This window comes from Salvelinus fontinalis, chromosome 3 (genome assembly GCF_029448725.1).
Source record: "Salvelinus fontinalis isolate EN_2023a chromosome 3, ASM2944872v1, whole genome shotgun sequence".
NCBI lineage: Eukaryota > Metazoa > Chordata > Actinopteri > Salmoniformes > Salmonidae > Salvelinus > Salvelinus fontinalis.
The window spans coordinates 76,795,480-76,815,380 of record NC_074667.1 but is presented as its reverse complement, the minus strand read 5'-3'; the positions used below and the strand labels follow the sequence as shown (position 1 = coordinate 76,815,380).

Below are 19,901 nucleotides of genomic sequence, written 5' to 3'. Positions count from 1 at the left end.
AATCACACTTCTGTGAAATCAAACTGTCCACTTAGGAAGCAACACTGATTGACAATAAATTTCACATGCTGTTGTGCAAATGGAATAGACAAAAGGTGGAAATTATAGGCAATTAGCAAGACACCCCCAAAAAAGGAGTGATTGGGCAGGTGGTGATCACAGACCACTTCTCAGTTCCTATGCTTCCTGGCTGATGTTTTGGTCACTTTTGAATGCTGGCGGTGCTCTCACTCTAGTGGTAGCATGAGACGGAGTCTACAACCCACACAAGTGGCTCAGGTAGTGCAGTTCATCCAGGATGGCACATCAATGCGAGCTGTGGCAAAAAGGTTTGCTGTGTCTGTCAGCGTAGTGTCCAGAGCATGGAGGCGCTACCAGGAGACAGGCCAGTACATCAAGAGACGTGGAGGAGGCTGTAGGAGGGCAACAACCCAGCAGCAGGACCGCTACCTCCACCTTTGTGCAAGGAGGAGCACTACCAGCGCCCTGCAAAATGACCTCCAGCAGGCCACAAATGTGCATGTGTCAGCATATGGTCTCACAAGGGGTCTGAGGATCTCATCTCGGTACCTATTGGCAGTCAGGCTACCTCTGGCGAGCACATGGAGGGCTGTGCGGCCCCACAAAGAAATGCCACCCCACACCATGACTGACCCATCGCCAAACCGGTCATGCTGGAGGATGTTGCAGGCAGCAGAACATTCTCCACGGCGTCTCCAGACTCTGTCACGTCTGTCACATGTGCTCATGTGCTCAGTGTGAACCTGCTTTCATCTGTGAAGAGCACAGGGCGCCAGTGGCGAATTTGCCAATCTTGGTGTTCTCTGGCAAATGCCAAATGTCCTGCACGGTGTTGGGCTGTAAGCACAACCCCCACCTGTGGACGTCGGGCCCTCATACCACCCTCATGGAGTCTGTTTCTGACCGTTTGAGCAGACACATGCACATTTGTGGCCTGCTGGAGGTCATTTTGCAGGGCGCTGGCAGTGCACCTCCTTGCACAAAGGCGGAGGTAGCGGTCCTGCTGCTGGGTTGTTGCCCTCCTACAGCCTCCTCCACGTCTCTTGATGTACTGGCCTGTCTCCTGGTAGCGCCTCCATGCTCTGGACACTACGCTGACAGACACAGCAAACCTTTTTGCCACAGCTCGCATTGATGTGCCATCCTGGATGAACTGCACTACCTGAGCCACTTGTGTGGGTTGTAGACTCCGTCTCATGCTACCACTAGAGTGAGAGCACCGCCAGCATTCAAAAGTGACCAAAACATCAGCCAGGAAGCATAGGAACTGAGAAGTGGTCTGTGATCACCACCTGCCCAATCACTCCTTTTTTGGGGGTGTCTTGCTAATTGCCTATAATTTCCACCTTTTGTCTATTCCATTTGCACAACAGCATGTGAAATTTATTGTCAATCAGTGTTGCTTCCTAAGTGGACAGTTTGATTTCACAGAAGTGTGATTGACTTGGAGTTACATTGTGTTGTTTAAGTGTTCCCTTTATTTTTTTGAGCAGTGTATATGCATTGCAATGCGATACTGCGATTTGATGTTCCAAGAATATTGCTCACTATACAGTACCAATCAAAAGTTTGGACACCGACTCATTCAAGGGCTTTTCTTTATTTTTACTATTTTCTACATTGTAGAATAGTAATGAAGACATCAAAACTATAAAATAACACAAATGGAATCATGTCGTAACCAAAACAGTGTTAAACAGATTCTTCAAAGTAGCCACCCTTTTCCTTGATGACAGCTTTGCACACTCTTGGCATTCTCTCAACCAGCTTCATGAGGAAGTCACCTGGAATGCATTTCAATTAACAGGTGTGCCGTGTTGAAAGTTCCTTTGTGGAATTTCTTTCCTTCTTAATGAGTTTGAGCAAATCAGTTGTGTTGTGACAAGGTAGGGGTGGTATACAGAAGATAGCCCTATTTGGTAAAAAATAGCCCGTATTACGGCAAGAACAGCTCAAATAAGCAAAGAGAAACGACATTATTTTAAGACATGAAGGTCAGTCAATGCAGAACATTTCAATAACTTTCAAAGTTTTCAACTATCAAGCACAATGATGAAACTGGCTCTCATGAGGCCGCCACAGGAAAGGAAGACCCAGAATTACCTCTGCTGCAGAGGATAAGTTCACTAGTTAACTACACCTCAGATTGCAGCCCAAATAAATGCTTCAGAGTTCAAGTAACAGACACATCTCAACATCAACTGATCAGAGGAGACTGCGTGAATCAGGCCTTCATGGTCGAATTGCTGCAAACAAACCACTACTTGGTCACCAATAATAAGAAGAGACTTGCTTGGGCCAAGAAACACGAGCAACGGACATTAGACCAGTGGAAGTCTGCCTCCAGCATCCCAGAGTCGCCTCTTCGCTGTTGAGACTGGTGTTTTGCGGGTACTATTTAATGAAGCTGCAAGTTGAGGACTTGTGAGGCGTCTGTTTCTCAAACCAGACACTCTAATGTACTTGTCCTTTTGTTTAGTTGTGCACAAGGGCCTCCCACTCATCTTTCTATTCTGGTTAGAGACAGTTTGCGGTGTTCTGTGAAGGGAGTAGTACACAGCGTTGTACCAGATCTTCAGTTTCTTGGCAATTCCTCACATGGAATAGCCTTCATTTCTCAGAACAATAATAGACTGACGAGTTTCAGAAGAATGTTCTTTGTTTCTGGCCATTTTGAGCCTGGAATCGAACCCACAAATGCTGATGCTCCAGATGCTCAACTAGTCTAAACAAGGCCCGTTTTATTGCTTTTTTAAATCAGAACAACAGTTTTCAGCTGTGCTAACATAATTGCAAAAGGGTTTTCTAATGATCAATTAGCCTTTTCAAATTATAAACTTGGATTAGCTAACACAACGTGCCATTGGAACACAGGAGTGATGGTTGCTGATAATGGGCCTCTGTACGCCTATGTAGATATTCCATAAAAAAATCTGCCTTTTCCAGCTGCAATAGTCATTTACAACATTAACAATGTCTACACTGTATTTCCAATCAATTTTATGTTATTTGAATGGACAAGAAATGTGCTTTTCTTTCAAAAACAAGTTAATTTCTAAGTGACCCCAAACTTTTCAACAGTAGTGTATGTAGGTGGGTAGGGTTTAGGGTTGTGTAGGTAGGTAGGGTTCAGGGTTAGGTAGGTAGGTAGGGGTTAGGTAGGTAGGTAGGTAGGTAGGGGTTAGGTAGGTAGGTAGGTAAGGTTCAGGGTTAAGTAGGTAGGTAGGTAGGGGTTAGGTAGGTAGGTAGGTAAGGTTCAGGGTTAAGTAGGTAGGTAGGTAGGGGTTAGGTAGGTAGGTAGGTAGGGTTCAGGGTTAGGTAGGTAGGTAGGTAGGGGTTAGGTAGGTAGGTAGGTGGGTAGGTAGGTAGGTAGGGTTTAGGGTTAGGTAGATAGGTAGGGATTAGGTAGGTAGGTAGGGGTTAGGTAGGTAGGTAGGGTTCGGGATAGGTAGGTAGGTAGGGATTAGGTAGGTAGGTAGGGTTTAGGGTTAGGTAGATAGATAGGGATTAGTTAGGTAGGTAGGGTTTAGGGTTAGGTAGATAGGTAGGGATTGGGGAAGTAGGTAGGGGTTAGGTAGGTAGGTAGGGTTCAGGATTAGGTAGGTAGGTAGGGTTCAGGGTTAGGTAGGTAGGTAGGGTTTAAGGTTAGGTAGATAGGTAGGTAGATAGGCAGGGTTAGGTAGGTAGGTAGGGATTAGGTAGGTAGGGGTTAGGTAGGTAGGCTTCAGGGTTAGGTAGGTAGGTAGGGGTTAGGTAGGTAGGTAGGGTTTAGGTAGGTAGGTAGGTAGGTAGGTAGGGTTCAGGGTTAGGTAGGTAGGTAGGGTTCAGGGTTAGGTAGATAGGTAGGGATTAGGTAGGTAGGGGTTAGGTAGGTAGGGTTCAGGGTTAGGTAGGTAGGTAGGGGTTAGGTAGGTAGGGTTCAGGGTTAAGTAGATAGGTAGGGTTCAGGGTTAGGTAGGTAGGTAGGGTTCAGGGTTAGGTAGGTAGGTAGGGTTCAGGGTTAGGTAGGTAGGTAGGGTTCAGGGTTAGGTAGGTAGGTAGGGTTCAGGGTTAGGTAGGGTTTAGGGTTAGGTAGGTATGTAGGTAGGGGTTAGGTAGGTAGGGTTCAGGGTTAGGTAGGTAGGTAGGGATTAGGTAGGTAGGTAGGGTTCAGGGTTAAGTAGGTAGGGTTCAGGGTTAGGTAGGGTTTAGGGTTAGGTAGGTAGGGTTCAGGGTTAGGTAGATAGGTAAGGATTAGGTAGGTAGGTAGGGTTCAGGGTTAGGTAGGGTTTAGGGTTAGGTAGGTAAGTAGGGTTTATGGTTAGGTAGGTAGGTTTAGGATTATGTAGGTAGATAGGTAGGTAGGGTTAGGTAGGTAGGTTTTATGGCTGGGGCAGACTTACCAATGGGAGTCTCCTCTAGGAAGGTCTTGACATTGAGACTGGCACCGTGAGAAACCAGCAGCTCTGCTACATGCATCTGGAACCATAGAGACTATCAGTATTTACACGGCTATCCACGATCATCTGCTGTAACTGAGGACTTGGTGGACTGCATATTCTTTAGGTTAGGTTTTACTTAGCCAGTTCTCTCCAGTCTGCTCGTAAGGGCACATCAAGTCAAACATTAAGAATATACAGTCCACCAAGTCCTCAGTCCTTCGAGCTGGATGAAGATGTTAACTCCCCGATCAAGATGGATCGAGTTACCTGTGAAGCCTGGACCTGGTCCGATCATACACGACACCAAGCCTCACCTTCTCCTAGGTATAGTAGCACTGCACAGTATGGACAGCTGGGACATGGGCAAAGACAACCTTCAACCTGCTAGCTGACTTCCTGGTAGTCAGGTGCTCCTTTCTCCTAGTGTCCTGCTAGCTGACTCCCTGGTAGTCAGGTGCTCCTTTCTCCTAGTGTCCTGCTAGCTGACTCCCTGGTAGTCAGGTGCTCCTTTCTCCTAGCGTCCTGCTAGCTGACTCCCTGGTAGTCAGGTGCTCCTTTCTCCTAGTGTCCTGCTAGCTGACTCCCTGGTAGTCAGGTGCTCCTTTCTCCTAGTGTCCTGCTAGCTGACTCCCTGGTAGTCAGGTGCTCTTTTCTCCTAGTGTCCTGCTAGCTGACTCCCTGGTAGTCAGGTGCTCCTTTCTCCTAGTGTCCTGCTAGCTGACTCCCTGGTAGTCAGGTGCTCTTTTCTCCTAGTGTCCTGCTAGCTGACTCCCTGGTAGTCAGGTGCTCCTTTCTCCTAGTGTCCTGCTAGCTGACTCCCTGGTAGTCAGGTGCTCCTTTCTCCTAGTGTCCTGCTAGCTGACTCCCTGGTAGTCAGGTGCTCCTTTCTCCTAGTGTCCTGCTAGCTGACTCCCTGGTAGTCAGGTGCTCCTTTCTCCTAGTGTCCTGCTAGCTGACTCCCTGGTAGTCAGGTGCTCCTTTCTCCTAGTGTCCTGCTAGCTGACTCCCTGGTAGTCAGGTGCTCCTTTCTCCTAGTGTCCTGCTAGCTGACTTCCTGGTAGTCAGGTGCTCCTTTCTCTTAGTGTCCTGCTAGCTGACTCCCTGGTAGTCAGGTGCTCCTTTCTCCTAGTGTCCTGCTAGCTGACTCTCTGGTAGTCAGGTGCTCCTTTCTCCTAGTGTCCTGCTAGCTGACTCCCTGGTAGTCAGGTGCTCCTTTCTCCTAGTGTCCTGCTAGCTGACTCCCTGGTAGTCAGGTGCTCCTTTCTCCTAGTGTCCTGCTAGCTGACTCCCTGGTAGTCAGGTGCTCCTTTCTCCTAGTGTCCTGCTAGCTGACTCCCTGGTAGTCAGGTGCTCCTTTCTCCTAGTGTCCTGCTAGCTGACTCCCTGGTAGTCAGGTGCTCCTTTCTCCTAGTGTCCTGCTAGCTGACTCCCTGGTAGGTTGGACTGTTAGATCACAGCAGCGTTCCATCAGTGACATTCAGTCTTCCAGGAGGACATTTGTCACCACTGTTACGTGCATAATGGTTCTAGCACAGTGAATTAGAGATGGTATTATGTATATGTGTCAATCACTATTGTACAGTATCTTCAGTTCTCGCTTTACTTCCAGACCACAGGTCTCTCTGTCTGTCTGTTATCACAAGCTGCCAATCAAAACCTGTCTGTCTGTTATCACAAGCTGCCAATCAAAACCTGTCTGTCTGTTATCACAAGCTGCCAATCAAAACCTGTCTGTCTGTCTGTCTGTCTGTCTGTCTGTCTCATCACAAGCTGCCAATCAAAACCTGTCTGTCTGTCCGTCCGTCCGTCCGTCCGTCCGTCTGATCACAAGCTGCCAATCCAAGCCTTAAAGTGCCCTAACCCATACACTACATAGACTGTGCTGTTCCGTGGCCGTACTGTCAATTTTCAGCGTCATTAAACCAGACCGTAATCCTCTGTCACCGGTTACCAGCACATGGGAGAGAACGGAAGAGAACACTAAGTATAACCTAACCTAAAGAATATACAGTCCACCAAGTCCTCAGTTACATGTGTAGAGAGTGGGTGTGTGTTTATTTGTATGCATCATAGGGCGGAGCACAATTGGCCCAGCGTTGTCCGGGTTTGGGGAGGGTTTGGCCGGGGTAGGCCGTCATTGTAAAATAATAATTTGTTCCTAACTGATTTGGTTAGTTAAATAAAGGTCAAATAAATATAAAATAATAATAATCTGTATGTCTGTCCTTGTGTGTGTGGCCTGTGTGTGTGACCTTGTGCAGCAGTGTGTGTGTGTGTGTGTGACCTTGTGCAGCAGTGTGTGTGTGTGTATGTGGCCTGTGTGTGTGTGTGTGTGTGTGTGTGTGTGTGTGTGTGTGTGTGTGTGTGTGTGTGTTCACTAGTGTCTTCACCTGACCCCAGCAGGCTGTGTGTGTGTGTGTGTCTGTGTGTTCACTAGTGTCCTCACCTGACCCCAGCAGGCTGTGTGTGTCTGTGTGGTGTGTGTCTGTGTGTTCACTAGTGTCCTCACCTGACCCCAGCAGGTTGTGTGTGTGGTGTGTGTGTGTGTGTGTGTTCACTAGTGTCCTCACCTGACCCCAGCAGGCTGTGTGTGTGTGTGTGTGTTCACTATTGTCCTCACCTGACCCCAGCAGGCTGTGTGTGTGGTGTGTGTGTGTGTCCTCACCTGACCCCAGCAGGCTGTGTGTGTCTGTGTGGTGTGTGTGTGTGTGTGTGTGTGTTCACTAGTGTCCTCACCTGACCCCAGCAGGCTGTGTGTGTCTGTGAGGTGTGTGTCTGTGTGTTCACTAGTGTCCTCACCTGACCCCAGCAGGCTGTGTGTGTGGTGTGTGTGTGTGTGTGTGTGTCTGTGTGTACACTAGTGTCCTCACCTGACCCCAGCAGGCTGTGTGTCTGTGTGTTCACTAGTGTCCTCACCTGACCCCAGCAGGCTGTGTGTGTGTGTGTGTGTGTGTGTGTGTGTGTGTGTGTGTGTCCTCACCTGACTCCAGCAGGCTGTGTGTGTGTGTGTGTGTGTTCACTAGTGTCCTCACCTGACCCCAGCAGGCTGTGTGTGTGTGTGTGTGTTCACTAGTGTCCTCACCTGACCCCAGCAGGCTGTGTGTGTGTGTGTGTCCTCACCTGACTCCAGCAGGCTGTGTGTGTGTGTGTGTGTGTTCACTAGTGTCCTCACCTGACCCCAGCAGGCTGTGTGTGTGTGTGTGTGTGTGTGTGTGTTCACTAGTGTCCTCACCTGACCCCAGCAGGCTGTGTGTGTGGTGTGTGTGTGTGTCCTCACCTGACCCCAGCAGGCTGTGTGTGTGGTGTGTGTGTGTGTGTGTGTGTGTGTGTGTGTGTGTGTGTGTGTGTGTTCACTAGTGTCTTCACCTGACCCCAGCAGGCTGTGTGTGTGGTGTGTGTGTGTGTGTGTCTGTGTGTTCACTAGTGTCCTCACCTGACCCCAGCAGGCTGTGTGTGTCTGTGTGGTGTGTGTCTGTGTGTTCACTAGTGTCCTCACCTGACCCCAGCAGGTTGTGTGTGTGGTGTGTGTGTGTGTGTGTGTGTTCACTAGTGTCCTCACCTGACCCCAGCAGGCTGTGTGTGTGTGTGTGTTCACTATTGTCCTCACCTGACCCCAGCAGGCTGTGTGTGTGTGTGTGTGTGTGTCCTCACCTGACCCCAGCAGGCTGTGTGTGTCTGTGTGGTGTGTGTGTGTGTGTGTGTGTGTGTGTTCACTAGTGTCCTCACCTGACCCCAGCAGGCTGTGTGTGTCTGTGAGGTGTGTGTCTGTGTGTTCACTAGTGTCCTCACCTGACCCCAGCAGGCTGTGTGTGTGGTGTGTGTGTGTGTGTGTGTGTCTGTGTGTACACTAGTGTCCTCACCTGACCCCAGCAGGCTGTGTGTCTGTGTGTTCACTAGTGTCCTCACCTGACCCCAGCAGGCTGTGTGTGTGTGTGTGTGTGTGTGTGTGTGTGTGTGTGTGTGTGTGTGTGTGTGTGTGTGTGTGTGTGTGTGTGTGTGTGTGTGTGTCCTCACCTGACTCCAGCAGGCTGTGTGTGTGTGTGTGTGTGTGTTCACTAGTGTCCTCACCTGACCCCAGCAGGCTGTGTGTGTGTGTGTGTGTGTTCACTAGTGTCCTCACCTGACCCCAGCAGGCTGTGTGTGTGGTGTGTGTGTGTGTCCTCACCTGACCCCAGCAGGCTGTGTGTGTGGTGTGTGTGTGTGTCCTCACCTGACCCCAGCAGGCTGTGTGTGTCTGTGTGGTGTGTGTGTGTGTGTGTGTGTTCACTAGTGTCCTCACCTGACCCCAGCAGGCTGTGTGTGTCTGTGAGATGTGTGTCTGTGTGTTCACTAGTGTCCTCACCTGACCCCAGCAGGCTGTGTGTGTGGTGTGTGTGTGTGTCTGTGTGTACACTAGTGTCCTCACCTGACCCCAGCAGGCTGTGTGTCTGTGTGTTCACTAGTGTCCTCACCTGACCCCAGCAGGCTGTGTGTGTCTGTGTGGTGTGTGTGTGTGTGTGTGTGTTCACTAGTGTCCTCACCTGACCCCAGCAGGCTGTGTGTGTCTGTGAGATGTGTGTCTGTGTGTTCACTAGTGTCCTCACCTGACCCCAGCAGGCTGTGTGTGTGGTGTGTGTGTGTGTCTGTGTGTACACTAGTGTCCTCACCTGACCCCAGCAGGCTGTGTGTCTGTGTGTTCACTAGTGTCCTCACCTGACCCCAGCAGGCTGTGTGTGTGTGTGTGTGTGTGTGTGTCCTCACCTGACTCCAGCAGGCTGTGTGTGTGTGTGTGTGTGTGTTCACTAGTGTCCTCACCTGACCCCAGCAGGCTGTGTGTGTGTGTGTGTGTGTTCACTAGTGTCCTCACCTGACCCCAGCAGGCTGTGTGTGTGGTGTGTGTGTGTGTCCTCACCTGACCCCAGCAGGCTGTGTGTGTGGTGTGTGTGTGTGTGTCCTCACCTGACCCCAGCAGGCTGTGTGTGTGGTGTGTGTGTGTGTGTCCTCACCTGACCCCAGCAGGCTGTGTGTGTGGTGTGTGTGTGTGTCCTCACCTGACCCCAGCAGGCTGTGTGTGTGGTGTGTGTGTGTGTCCTCACCTGACCCCAGCAGGCTGTGTGTGTGGTGTGTGTGTGTGTGTGTCCTCACCTGACCCCAGCAGGCTGTGTGTGTGGTGTGTGTGTGTGTGTCCTCACCTGACCCCAGCAGGCTGTGTGTGTGGTGTGTGTGTGTGTCCTCACCTGACCCCAGCAGGCTGTGTGTGTGGTGTGTGTGTGTGTCCTCACCTGACCCCAGCAGGCTGTGTGTGTGGTGTGTGTGTGTGTCCTCACCTGACCCCAGCAGGCTGTGTGTGTGGTGTGTGTGTGTGTCCTCACCTGACCCCAGCAGGCTGTGTGTGTGGTGTGTGTGTGTGTGTCCTCACCTGACCCCAGCAGGCTGTGTGTGTGGTGTGTGTGTGTGTCCTCACCTGACCCCAGCAGGCTGTGTGTGTGGTGTGTGTGTGTGTGTCCTCACCTGACCCCAGCAGGCTGTGTGTGTGGTGTGTGTGTGTGTCCTCACCTGACCCCAGCAGGCTGTGTGTGTGGTGTGTGTGTGTGTGTCCTCACCTGACCCCAGCAGGCTGTGTGTGTGGTGTGTGTGTGTGTGTCCTCACCTGACCCCAGCAGGCTGTGTGTGTGGTGTGTGTGTGTGTCCTCACCTGACCCCAGCAGGCTGTGTGTGTGGTGTGTGTGTGTGTCCTCACCTGACCCCAGCAGGCTGTGTGTGTGGTGTGTGTGTGTGTCCTCACCTGACCCCAGCAGGCTGTGTGTGTGGTGTGTGTGTGTGTCCTCACCTGACCCCAGCAGGCTGTGTGTGTGGTGTGTGTGTGTGTCCTCACCTGACCCCAGCAGGCTGTGTGTGTGGTGTGTGTGTGTGTCCTCACCTGACCCCAGCAGGCTGTGTGTGTGGTGTGTGTGTGTGTCCTCACCTGACCCCAGCAGGCTGTGTGTGTGGTGTGTGTGTGTGTCCTCACCTGACCCCAGCAGGCTGTGTGTGTGGTGTGTGTGTGTGTGTCCTCACCTGACCCCAGCAGGCTGTGTGTGTGGTGTGTGTGTGTGTGTCCTCACCTGACCCCAGCAGGCTGTGTGTGTGGTGTGTGTGTGTGTCCTCACCTGACCCCAGCAGGCTGTGTGTGTGGTGTGTGTGTGTGTCCTCACCTGACCCCAGCAGGCTGTGTGTGTGGTGTGTGTGTGTGTCCTCACCTGACCCCAGCAGGCTGTGTGTGTGGTGTGTGTGTGTGTCCTCACCTGACCCCAGCAGGCTGTGTGTGTGGTGTGTGTGTGTGTCCTCACCTGACCCCAGCAGGCTGTGTGTGTGGTGTGTGTGTGTGTCCTCACCTGACCCCAGCAGGCTGTGTGTGTGGTGTGTGTGTGTGTCCTCACCTGACCCCAGCAGGCTGTGTGTGTGGTGTGTGTGTCCTCACCTGACCCCAGCAGGCTGTGTGTGTGGTGTGTGTGTGTGTCCTCACCTGACCCCAGCAGGCTGTGTGTGTGGTGTGTGTGTGTGTCCTCACCTGACCCCAGCAGGCTGTGTGTGTGGTGTGTGTGTGTGTCCTCACCTGACCCCAGCAGGCTGTGTGTGTGGTGTGTGTGTCCTCACCTGACCCCAGCAGGCTGTGTGTGTGGTGTGTGTGTGTGTCCTCACCTGACCCCAGCAGGCTGTGTGTGTGGTGTGTGTGTGTGTCCTCACCTGACCCCAGCAGGCTGTGTGTGTGGTGTGTGTGTGTGTGTCCTCACCTGACCCCAGCAGGCTGTGTGTGTGGTGTGTGTGTGTGTCCTCACCTGACCCCAGCAGGCTGTGTGTGTGGTGTGTGTGTGTGTCCTCACCTGACCCCAGCAGGCTGTGTGTGTGGTGTGTGTGTGTGTCCTCACCTGACCCCAGCAGGCTGTGTGTGTGGTGTGTGTGTGTGTCCTCACCTGACCCCAGCAGGCTGTGTGTGTGGTGTGTGTGTGTGTCCTCACCTGACCCCAGCAGGCTGTGTGTGTGGTGTGTGTGTGTGTCCTCACCTGACCCCAGCAGGCTGTGTGTGTGGTGTGTGTGTGTGTGTCCTCACCTGACCCCAGCAGGCTGTGTGTGTGGTGTGTGTGTGTGTCCTCACCTGACCCCAGCAGGCTGTGTGTGTGGTGTGTGTGTGTGTCCTCACCTGACCCCAGCAGGCTGTGTGTGTGGTGTGTGTGTGTGTGTCCTCACCTGACCCCAGCAGGCTGTGTGTGTGGTGTGTGTGTGTGTCCTCACCTGACCCCAGCAGGCTGTGTGTGTGGTGTGTGTGTGTGTCCTCACCTGACCCCAGCAGGCTGCAGCGTGGAGCGGCTGCCATCCGTCAGTGTCTCTCAGGTCCATCCTGGCCCCTCCCTCCAGCAGCAACTCAGCGGCCTGGACGTAACCATTGGCTGCTGCAATGTGGAGCTGCATGAGGGACAGGAGAGGAGACCAATGGAACAGAGTCACTTCAGAGGGTATTTCAATCTCACCCTACCAGGTCCAGACGACTGCTAGTTCTCTCTTATTCCTGAACATTCATTGTAACCACCTGGTTAAAATCAGTCCCTAATTAGAGGGGAAGAGAAGAGGGGGGGGGGGGGCAGTGGAACGGTCTTCCAGGTTCAGATTTGAATTTGAGAGGTATAGTGTTGGCTACTTTAACAAATCATTTTATTTGCAAGGATTCCTTACCTCATATTTGTACACTGCTCAAAAAAATAAAGGGATCACTTAAATAACACAATGTAACTCCAAGTCAATCACACTTCTGTGAAACCAAACTGTCCACTTAGGAAGCAACACTGATTGACAATAAATGTCACATGCTGTTGTGCAAATGGAATAGACAAAAGGTGGTAATTATAGGCAATTAGCAAGACACGCCCCAAAACAGGAGTGATTCTGCAGGTGGTGACCACAGACCACTTCTCAGTTCCTGCTGGAGGTCATTTTGCAGGGCTCTGGCAGTGCACCTCCTTGCACTAAGGCGGAGGTACCGGTCCTGCTGCTGGGTTGTTGACCTCCTACGGCCTCCTCCACGTCTCCTGATGTACTGGCCTGTCTCCTGGTAGCGCCTCCATGCTCTGGACACTACGCTGACAGACACAGCAAACCTTTTTGCCACAGTTCGCATTGATGTGCCACTCTGGATGAACTGCACTACCTGAGCCACTTGTGTGGGTTGTAGACTCCGTCTCATGCTACCACTAGAGTGAGAGCACCGCCAGCATTCAAAAGTGACCAAAACATCAGCCAGGAAGCATAGGAACTGAGAAGTGGTCTGTGGTCACCACCTGCAGAATCACTCCTGTTTTGGGGGGTGTCTTGCTAATTGCCTATAATTTCCACCTTTTGTCTATTCCATTTGCACAACAGCATGTGAAATGTATTGTCAATCAGTGTTGCTTCCTAAGTGGACAGTTTGATTTCACAGAAGTGTGATTGACTTGGAGTTACATTGTGTTGTTTAAGTGTTCCCTTTATTTTTTTGAGCAGTGTATATATCTAATGCCTTCTTGGAATCCCCTTGTGTCATTACCTGTCCTTGTATCCTCAGAAATCTACCAGACAGGCTGGGACGGGACCACAGCAGGAAGCTAACTCTGATACAAAATGTATGTTGATTTATGTATGCTCTCTTTACGCCTGGCCACTAAATTGAGAAATAAACCTTGAGTGAACTGACCTTGTTTCAGGGCCAAGAAAAAAGGAATCTGAATGAGTCACTGCCAGATCTCATGAATCTCACTCAATTAAATTAGATACAGTAAAATAATATGTTGACTTATTTTCCAAACTGCTCAATTCTAGGAGTACTGGATGGCCTGACTGGCTGCTTGTTAAATGACTGGTTCAGTGAGGATGGAGATCCCAGCTGGGTGAAAGGGGAGTCAGCCAAAAGGTTCATCCCTTGCCTCCCCTTGCCTCCCCTGGCCTCCCTAGGCCTCTCTTGCTGGTGTGCCTGTAGTAAGTCACGAGGATGTCTCAGAGTTTTACATCTTCAATCAGGCTCTCTCTGTGTGTGTCTCTCTCTCTGTCTGTGTGTGTCTCTCTCTCTGTCTGTGTGTCTGTGTGTGTGTCTCTCTCTCTCTGTCTGTGTGTGTGTGTCTCTCTTTCTCTGTCTGTGTGTGTGTCTCTCTTTCTCTCTCTGTGTGTGTGTGTGTGTGTGTGTGTGTGTGTGTGTGTGTGTGTGTGTGTCTCTCTGTCTGTCTGTGTGTGTGTGTGTGTGTGTGTGTGTGTGTGTGTGTCTCTCTGTCTGTCTGTGTGTGTGTGTGTGTGTGTCTCTCTCTGTCTGTCTGTGTGTGTGTGTGTGTGTGTCTCTCTCTCTGTCTGTGTGTGTGTCTCTCTCTCTCTCTCTCTGTCTGTGTGTGTGTCTCTCTCTCTCTTTCTCTGTCTGTGTGTGTGTGTGTCTCTCTTTCTCTGTCTGTGTGTGTGTGTGTCTCTCTTTCTCTGTCTGTGTGTGTGTGTGTCTCTCTTTCTCTGTCTGTGTGTGTGTGTGTCTCTCTTTCTCTGTCTGTGTGTGTGTGTGTGTGTGTGTGTCTCTTTCTGTCTGTGTCTGTCTGTCTGTATCTGTCTGTATCTGTCTGTATCTGTCTGTATCTGTCTGTATCTGTCTGTATCTGTCTGTGTGCGAGGGTGACCTTTCCCAGTAAACTAGATGCATTAATACTAGTCCACGTTGTGTGGTCATTGATTGGTTATATGACCTTTGACCCAAAAACCATTATTGAACCATAATTTATTTTCAGATCACATGACCTACTTGACATTCCTTTCAGCACCTACTGGAACAAAGAGCAGGTCACATAATGCTGCATCATAATGAATCTAAACTGTATTGGAAGACTAACACATCTTACATAACATATTCTGCCCAAATGGCCCCCTTTATAGTGCACTATATAGAAAATAGGGTGCCGTTTGGGACGGGCCCATAATACCAGTTGAATGTCCCTCTCTGCCAAAGGTCTAGATTCTCTCTGTGTTGCTAAACTTTCACTGTTAGCATCATACGGCAAACACAGATTAACAGAGTCATGAAGCTGGATGACAATCTTCTTCAATCACGGCATTTGGGAGTAAATCTTGAAGCTTACTAAAGTTATTTTGGGGTAGTATCATGTAATGTACCTTTCCCATTTTGATCCAATTGCGTTTTGTATTAGATTGTGACAAATCCTTGCGAGCAATTTAGGATATCTTAAGCCCCAATCTTGAGATGGAAATGCATCACACAGAAGTGGTGGAGCCTCCTATGCCTTGTGAATGCTGTCTGGATGGTGCCTGTTCTACAACTGTACCACAGCCTGTATCTGTGTGGGCTCTCTAGTGTACATAGGATATGATTTGTCGTTGTCCAAGACAAAGGGACAATACAGTTTGTGTTGCTACTCTGGGGGCTATGTCCCTCTCACCAGAGTAACTCCTTGTGAGTCGTGGTGGTTGATGTCCTCTCCCTCTTTGTATCCGTCTCCCTATAGGTTGTATGTATAGACTCAATAATCTATAGTTTGTAGGTATATTAGAAATGATAAACCTTGTGGTTCGAGCCCTGAATGCTAATTGGCTGACAGCTGTGGTATATCAAACTGCATACTATGGGTATGACAAAACATTTATTTTTACTGGTCTAATTACGTTGGTAGCCAGTTTATAATAGCAATAAGGCACCTCGGGGTTTTGTAGTATATGGCCAATACACCATGGCTAAGGGCTGTGTACAGGCACTCAGCGTTGCGTCGTCCCTAAGAACAGCCCTTAGCCATGGTATAGGTTAAGTCCTGAGATTACAGACTAGTACTAAAACACTTGAAGGAGGCATCCTAGAGTTAAGTCAACAAGTTACTATATCATTGTGTTTACTTGATAGCTACCTACACAAATAGCTAGCTAGAACAAAGTGTTAAGATTTAAAAAATAATTTATAAGATTTAAAAGCAGACCCTCTGACATTCAACATTTTGTTACGTTACAGCCTTATTTTGGATTAAATTGTGTTTTTTTCCCTCATCAATCTACACACAATACTCCATAATGACAAAGCAAAAACAGGTTTTTATACATTTTTGCAAATGTATAAAAAATCTACTTAAATATCACATTTACATGAGTATTCAGACTCTTTACTCGGTACTTTGTTGAAGCACCTTTGGCAGCGATTACAGCCTTGAGTCTTCTTGGGTATGAGGCTACAAGCTTGGCACACCTGTATTGGGGAGTTTCTCCCATTCTTCTCTGCAGATCCTCTCAAGCTCTGTCAGGTTGGATGGGGAGCGTCGCTGCACAGCTATTTTTAGGCATCTCTAGAGATGTTCGATTGGGTTCAAGTCCGGGCTCTGGCTGGGCCACTCAAGGACATTCAGAGACTTGTCACCAAGCTACTCCTGCAATGTCTTGGCTGTGTGCTTAGGGTTGTTGTCCTGTTGGAAGGTGAACCTTCGTCCCAGTCTGAGGTCCTGAGCGCTCTGGGACAGGTTTTCATCAAGGATCTCCCTGCTCTGTTTATCTTTGTCTCGATCCTGACTAGTCTCCAAGTCCCTGCCGCTGAAAAACATCCCCACAGCATGATGCTGCCACCACCATGCTTCACCGTAGGGATGGTGCCAGGTTTCCTCCAGATGTGACGCTTGGCATTCAGGCCAAAGAGTTCAATCTTGGTTTCATCAGACCAGAGAATCTTGTTTTAAGTAACTTTTAGCAAACTCCAAGCGGGCTGTCATGTGCCTTTTACAGAGGAGGGGCTTCCGTCTGGCCACTCTACCATAAAGGCCTGATTGGTGGAGTGCTGCAGAAATGGTTGTCCTTCTGGAAGGTTCTCCCATCTCCACAGAGGAACTCTAGAGCTCTGTCAGAGTGACCATCGGGTTCTTGGTCACCTCCCTGAGCAAGGCCCTTCTCCTCCGATTGCTCAGTTGGCCGGGCGGCTAGCTCTAGGAAGAGTCTTGGTGGTTTCAAACTTCTTCCATTTAAGAATGATGGAGGCCACTGTGTTCTTCGGGGCCTTCAATGCTTCAGAAATGTTTTGGTACCCTTCCCCAGATCTGTGGCTCGACACAATCCTGTCTCAGAGCTCTACGGATAATTCCTTCGACCTCAGGGCTTGGTTTTTGCTCTGACATGCACTGTCAACTGTGGGACCTTATATAGACAGGTGTGTGCCTTTCCAAATCATGTCCAATCAATTGAATTTACCACAGGTGGACTCCAATCAAGTTGTAGAAACATCTCAAGGATGATCAATGGAAACAGGATGCACCTGAGACTCAATTTTGAGTCTCATAGCAAAGGGTCTGAATACTTATGTAAATAAGGTATTTCTGTTTTTTATTTTTAATCCATTTGCAAACATTTCTAAAAACCTATGTCATTATGGGGGATTGTGATGTCATTATGGGGGATTGTGATGTCATTATGGGGGATTGTGATGTCATTATGGGGGATTGTGATGTCATTATGGGGGATTGTGATGTCATTATGGGGGATTGTGTGTAGATTGATGATGGAAAACATTTATTTAATCCATTTTATAATAAGGCTGTAACGTAACAAAATGTGGAAAAAGTGAAGAGGTCTGAATACTTTCCGAATGCACTGTATTGGTCATAATACCACACCAATTCTGGCCTTATTGCTTAATTATATTATAAACTCACCAGAGTAGCTCCCTGTGAATCATGGTGGTTGACGTCCTCTCCCTCCGTCAGCAGCTTCTGGATATCTCCCATCATCCTCCTCTCTACAGACGCCCGGGTCTCATTGATCATCTCCTGAGTGATGCCTGTCAATCAAACATACAGGAAGTGATTTTGGTCAGTTAGGCAGGCAAACAGAGACAGACACTCAGTGAGTCAGTCAGCCAGCCACACAGAGACAGACCGATACCCTGTTCAGACTATCTTGTCAACATAAACTGCACTGTCCTCGCCCTTTGTCCGTTTCTCTTTCATTTCACCCTTTCCAGCATGGTTCCAGCAACTATGGTGGCTGCGTAACCAGAACAGTATATAAATATGCATGAATATTGTGTACTCTTCATCTCCTCTGGCTTATAGAAAAGTCAAGACAATTAAAGGATGAGTAAGTTATTTCAAAAGCTAGCAGATTCATTACTTAGAAACAACAGCTGCAAATTCCAATAAAACTACATCACGTTTTGAGGTTCACTTTACTCGCTTTGTCTAACAACACTATCATAACGCTTGCAACGACGTTTTGTGGTTCAGAGTGCAGTATTTATTTAGTTTCATAGCACAAACGTTTGCGAGCAAGTTTCTCACACTGGCTTTCGACGGGGCCTACCAGGGCAAGTCCAGGGGGGTTGCCTAGCAACATGTGCCTCTGAGGGAGGTGTTGTATTCAGGGTAAACTTTGAACATTGAGATATTAAAGACATGATAGATCAGACACATAGTATATAAAGGAGTGAGATCTGGAGAAAGACAGAGTGGGCTGTGGAATGTTCTGGGTGGACGGGAGAGAGTCACGGGAATGCGATAGGTGATACGAGAGGACATCTGTGGATTAGGTGAAGGAGGGGTTGAGGTCAGGAGGTCAGGTCAGATCCCCTGAAGGGAGAAATAGTGGTTTATTATCCTATTACCCTCTTCCTGTACAACCAGAATATGTAAGGATTGTAGAGAAGGAGGAGTGTCTAAAGTGGAGTATATATACACTTGTGATGATGGGAACATGTCTTTGTCTGAATTACAGCTGTAACGACACTTTGGGAAGAATTAAACTTGGTTAAAGCTTCTCTAGTGTCCGTGAGTTATTTACTCTGAAAAATTAGAACCTAAAAGATGGCGCTGAGAGCAGGGTTCACCACGATATGTCGTCAAACCAAAGAGTCCAGAACAGTGGAACAGAGCTGGCAACAACCAAGGTAGGCTAGTTCATATATCTGTTTCCACTCATGTTGACATCTTGGGGAGATGAGAATCGTAGGCTGAACTAATTATGGGATACGGACCTGGAGAGCCTGAGGTTAATTCGGTAGGCCCATTGTGTAATGACCGGTCATAACTTTATGGTAGATGGTAAGTCCCGGAAGGTAAACTCGTACAGGCTGGTACCTGCAGGGTAAATCCTAGGGGGTAAATTCTGGGTGGGGTTGGTTCCCTGCTAAACCTGTAAGGAGAGGGTAGAAGCCCAGTCGCAGTAGCCGTGAGAGTGCAGGGTGTGTGTGTGAAAGGGAGCTTAGTTTTGTGCCCTGTTAGGGTGGTGAACCATGGCAGATTATGTGTGTGTGTGTGAAAGGGAGGTTAGTTTTGTGCCCTGTTAGGGTGGTGAACCATGGCAGATTATGTGTGTGTGTGAAAGGGAGGTTAGTTTTGTGCCCTGTTAGGGTGGTGAACCATGGCAGATTATGTGTGTGTGTGTGTGAAAGGGAGGTTAGTTTTGTGCCCTGTTAGGGTGGTGAACCATGGCAGATTATGTGTGTGTGTGAAAGGGAGGTTAGTTTTGTGCCCTGTTAGGGTGGTGAACCATGGCAGATTATGTGTGTGTGTGAAATGGAGGTTAGTTTTGTGCCCCGTTAGGGTGGTGAACCATGGCAGATTATGTGTGAGTGTGAAAGGGAGGTTAGTTTTGTGCCCCGTTAGGGTGGTGAACCATGGCAGATTATGTGTGTGTGTGAAAGGGAGGTTAGTTTTGTGCCCTGTTAGGGTGGTGAACCATGGCAGATTATGTGTGTGTGTGAAAGGGAGGTTAGTTTTGTGCCCTGTTAGGGTGGTGAACCATGGCAGATTATGTGTGTGTGTGAAATGGAGGTTAGTTTTGTGCCCCGTTAGGGTGGTGAACCATGGCAGATTATGTGTGTGTGTGAAAGGGAGGTTAGTTTTGTGCCCCGTTAGGGTGGTGAACCATGGCAGATTATGTGTGTGTGTGAAAGGGAGGTTAGTTTTGTGCCCTGTTAGGGTGGTGAACCATGGCAGATTATCCCTAACCAGCTAAAGAAAGAACCACGAACAGTGTGTGTGTGAACCTCAAAACCCTCCCTAACCAGCTGAAGAAAGAACCACGAACAGTGTGTGTGAACCTCAAAACCCTCCCTAACCAGCTGAAGAAAGAACCACAAACAGTGTGTGTGAACCTCAAAACCCTCCCTAACCAGCTGAAGAAAGAACCACGAAGGCCGTGCAACGCGACAGTGATTTCTAACACTTCTATCTGAGTCTGAGCCATAAACCGGGGCGGTAGTGCTGAGAGCGCGCGTGGAGTGAGAGAACGGCTCAGGTGAGAGACTCGTGTACGTGGGAGAAACGGAGGCATCTACTTGGATATTAAAAATCGGGACATTATCAAGGGCCATGAAATGTGACAGGCAAAAGTTACATGTGCCGTTGGGAAGATGAACTGTAAACGATATCTGAAGAAGAAACACTAGAATGATAAGTGCCAGGTGAAGGACAGAGGGGTGAGGGGGGTGGTGGGGGGGTCTACACACTGAGAACTATTTAGACT

The 19,901-nt window shown here is 49.1% G+C and overlaps 1 protein-coding gene across 2 annotated transcripts in view; it reads right to left on the bottom strand.

Annotated features, from left to right (window-relative positions):
* Positions 1-19,901, bottom strand: part of ppp1r16b (protein phosphatase 1, regulatory subunit 16B) — a 178,829-nt gene that overhangs the window by 14,249 nt on the left and 144,679 nt on the right. For both annotated transcript variants that reach the window (XM_055918075.1, XM_055918074.1), the window contains exons 6-8: positions 17,093-17,217; positions 11,739-11,864; positions 4,404-4,479 (exon numbers count right to left, since the gene is read on the bottom strand). In XM_055918075.1, coding sequence (XP_055774050.1) covers positions 4,404-4,479; positions 11,739-11,864; positions 17,093-17,217 — 327 coding nt within the window. The remainder of the gene's footprint in view (positions 1-4,403; positions 4,480-11,738; positions 11,865-17,092; positions 17,218-19,901) is intronic.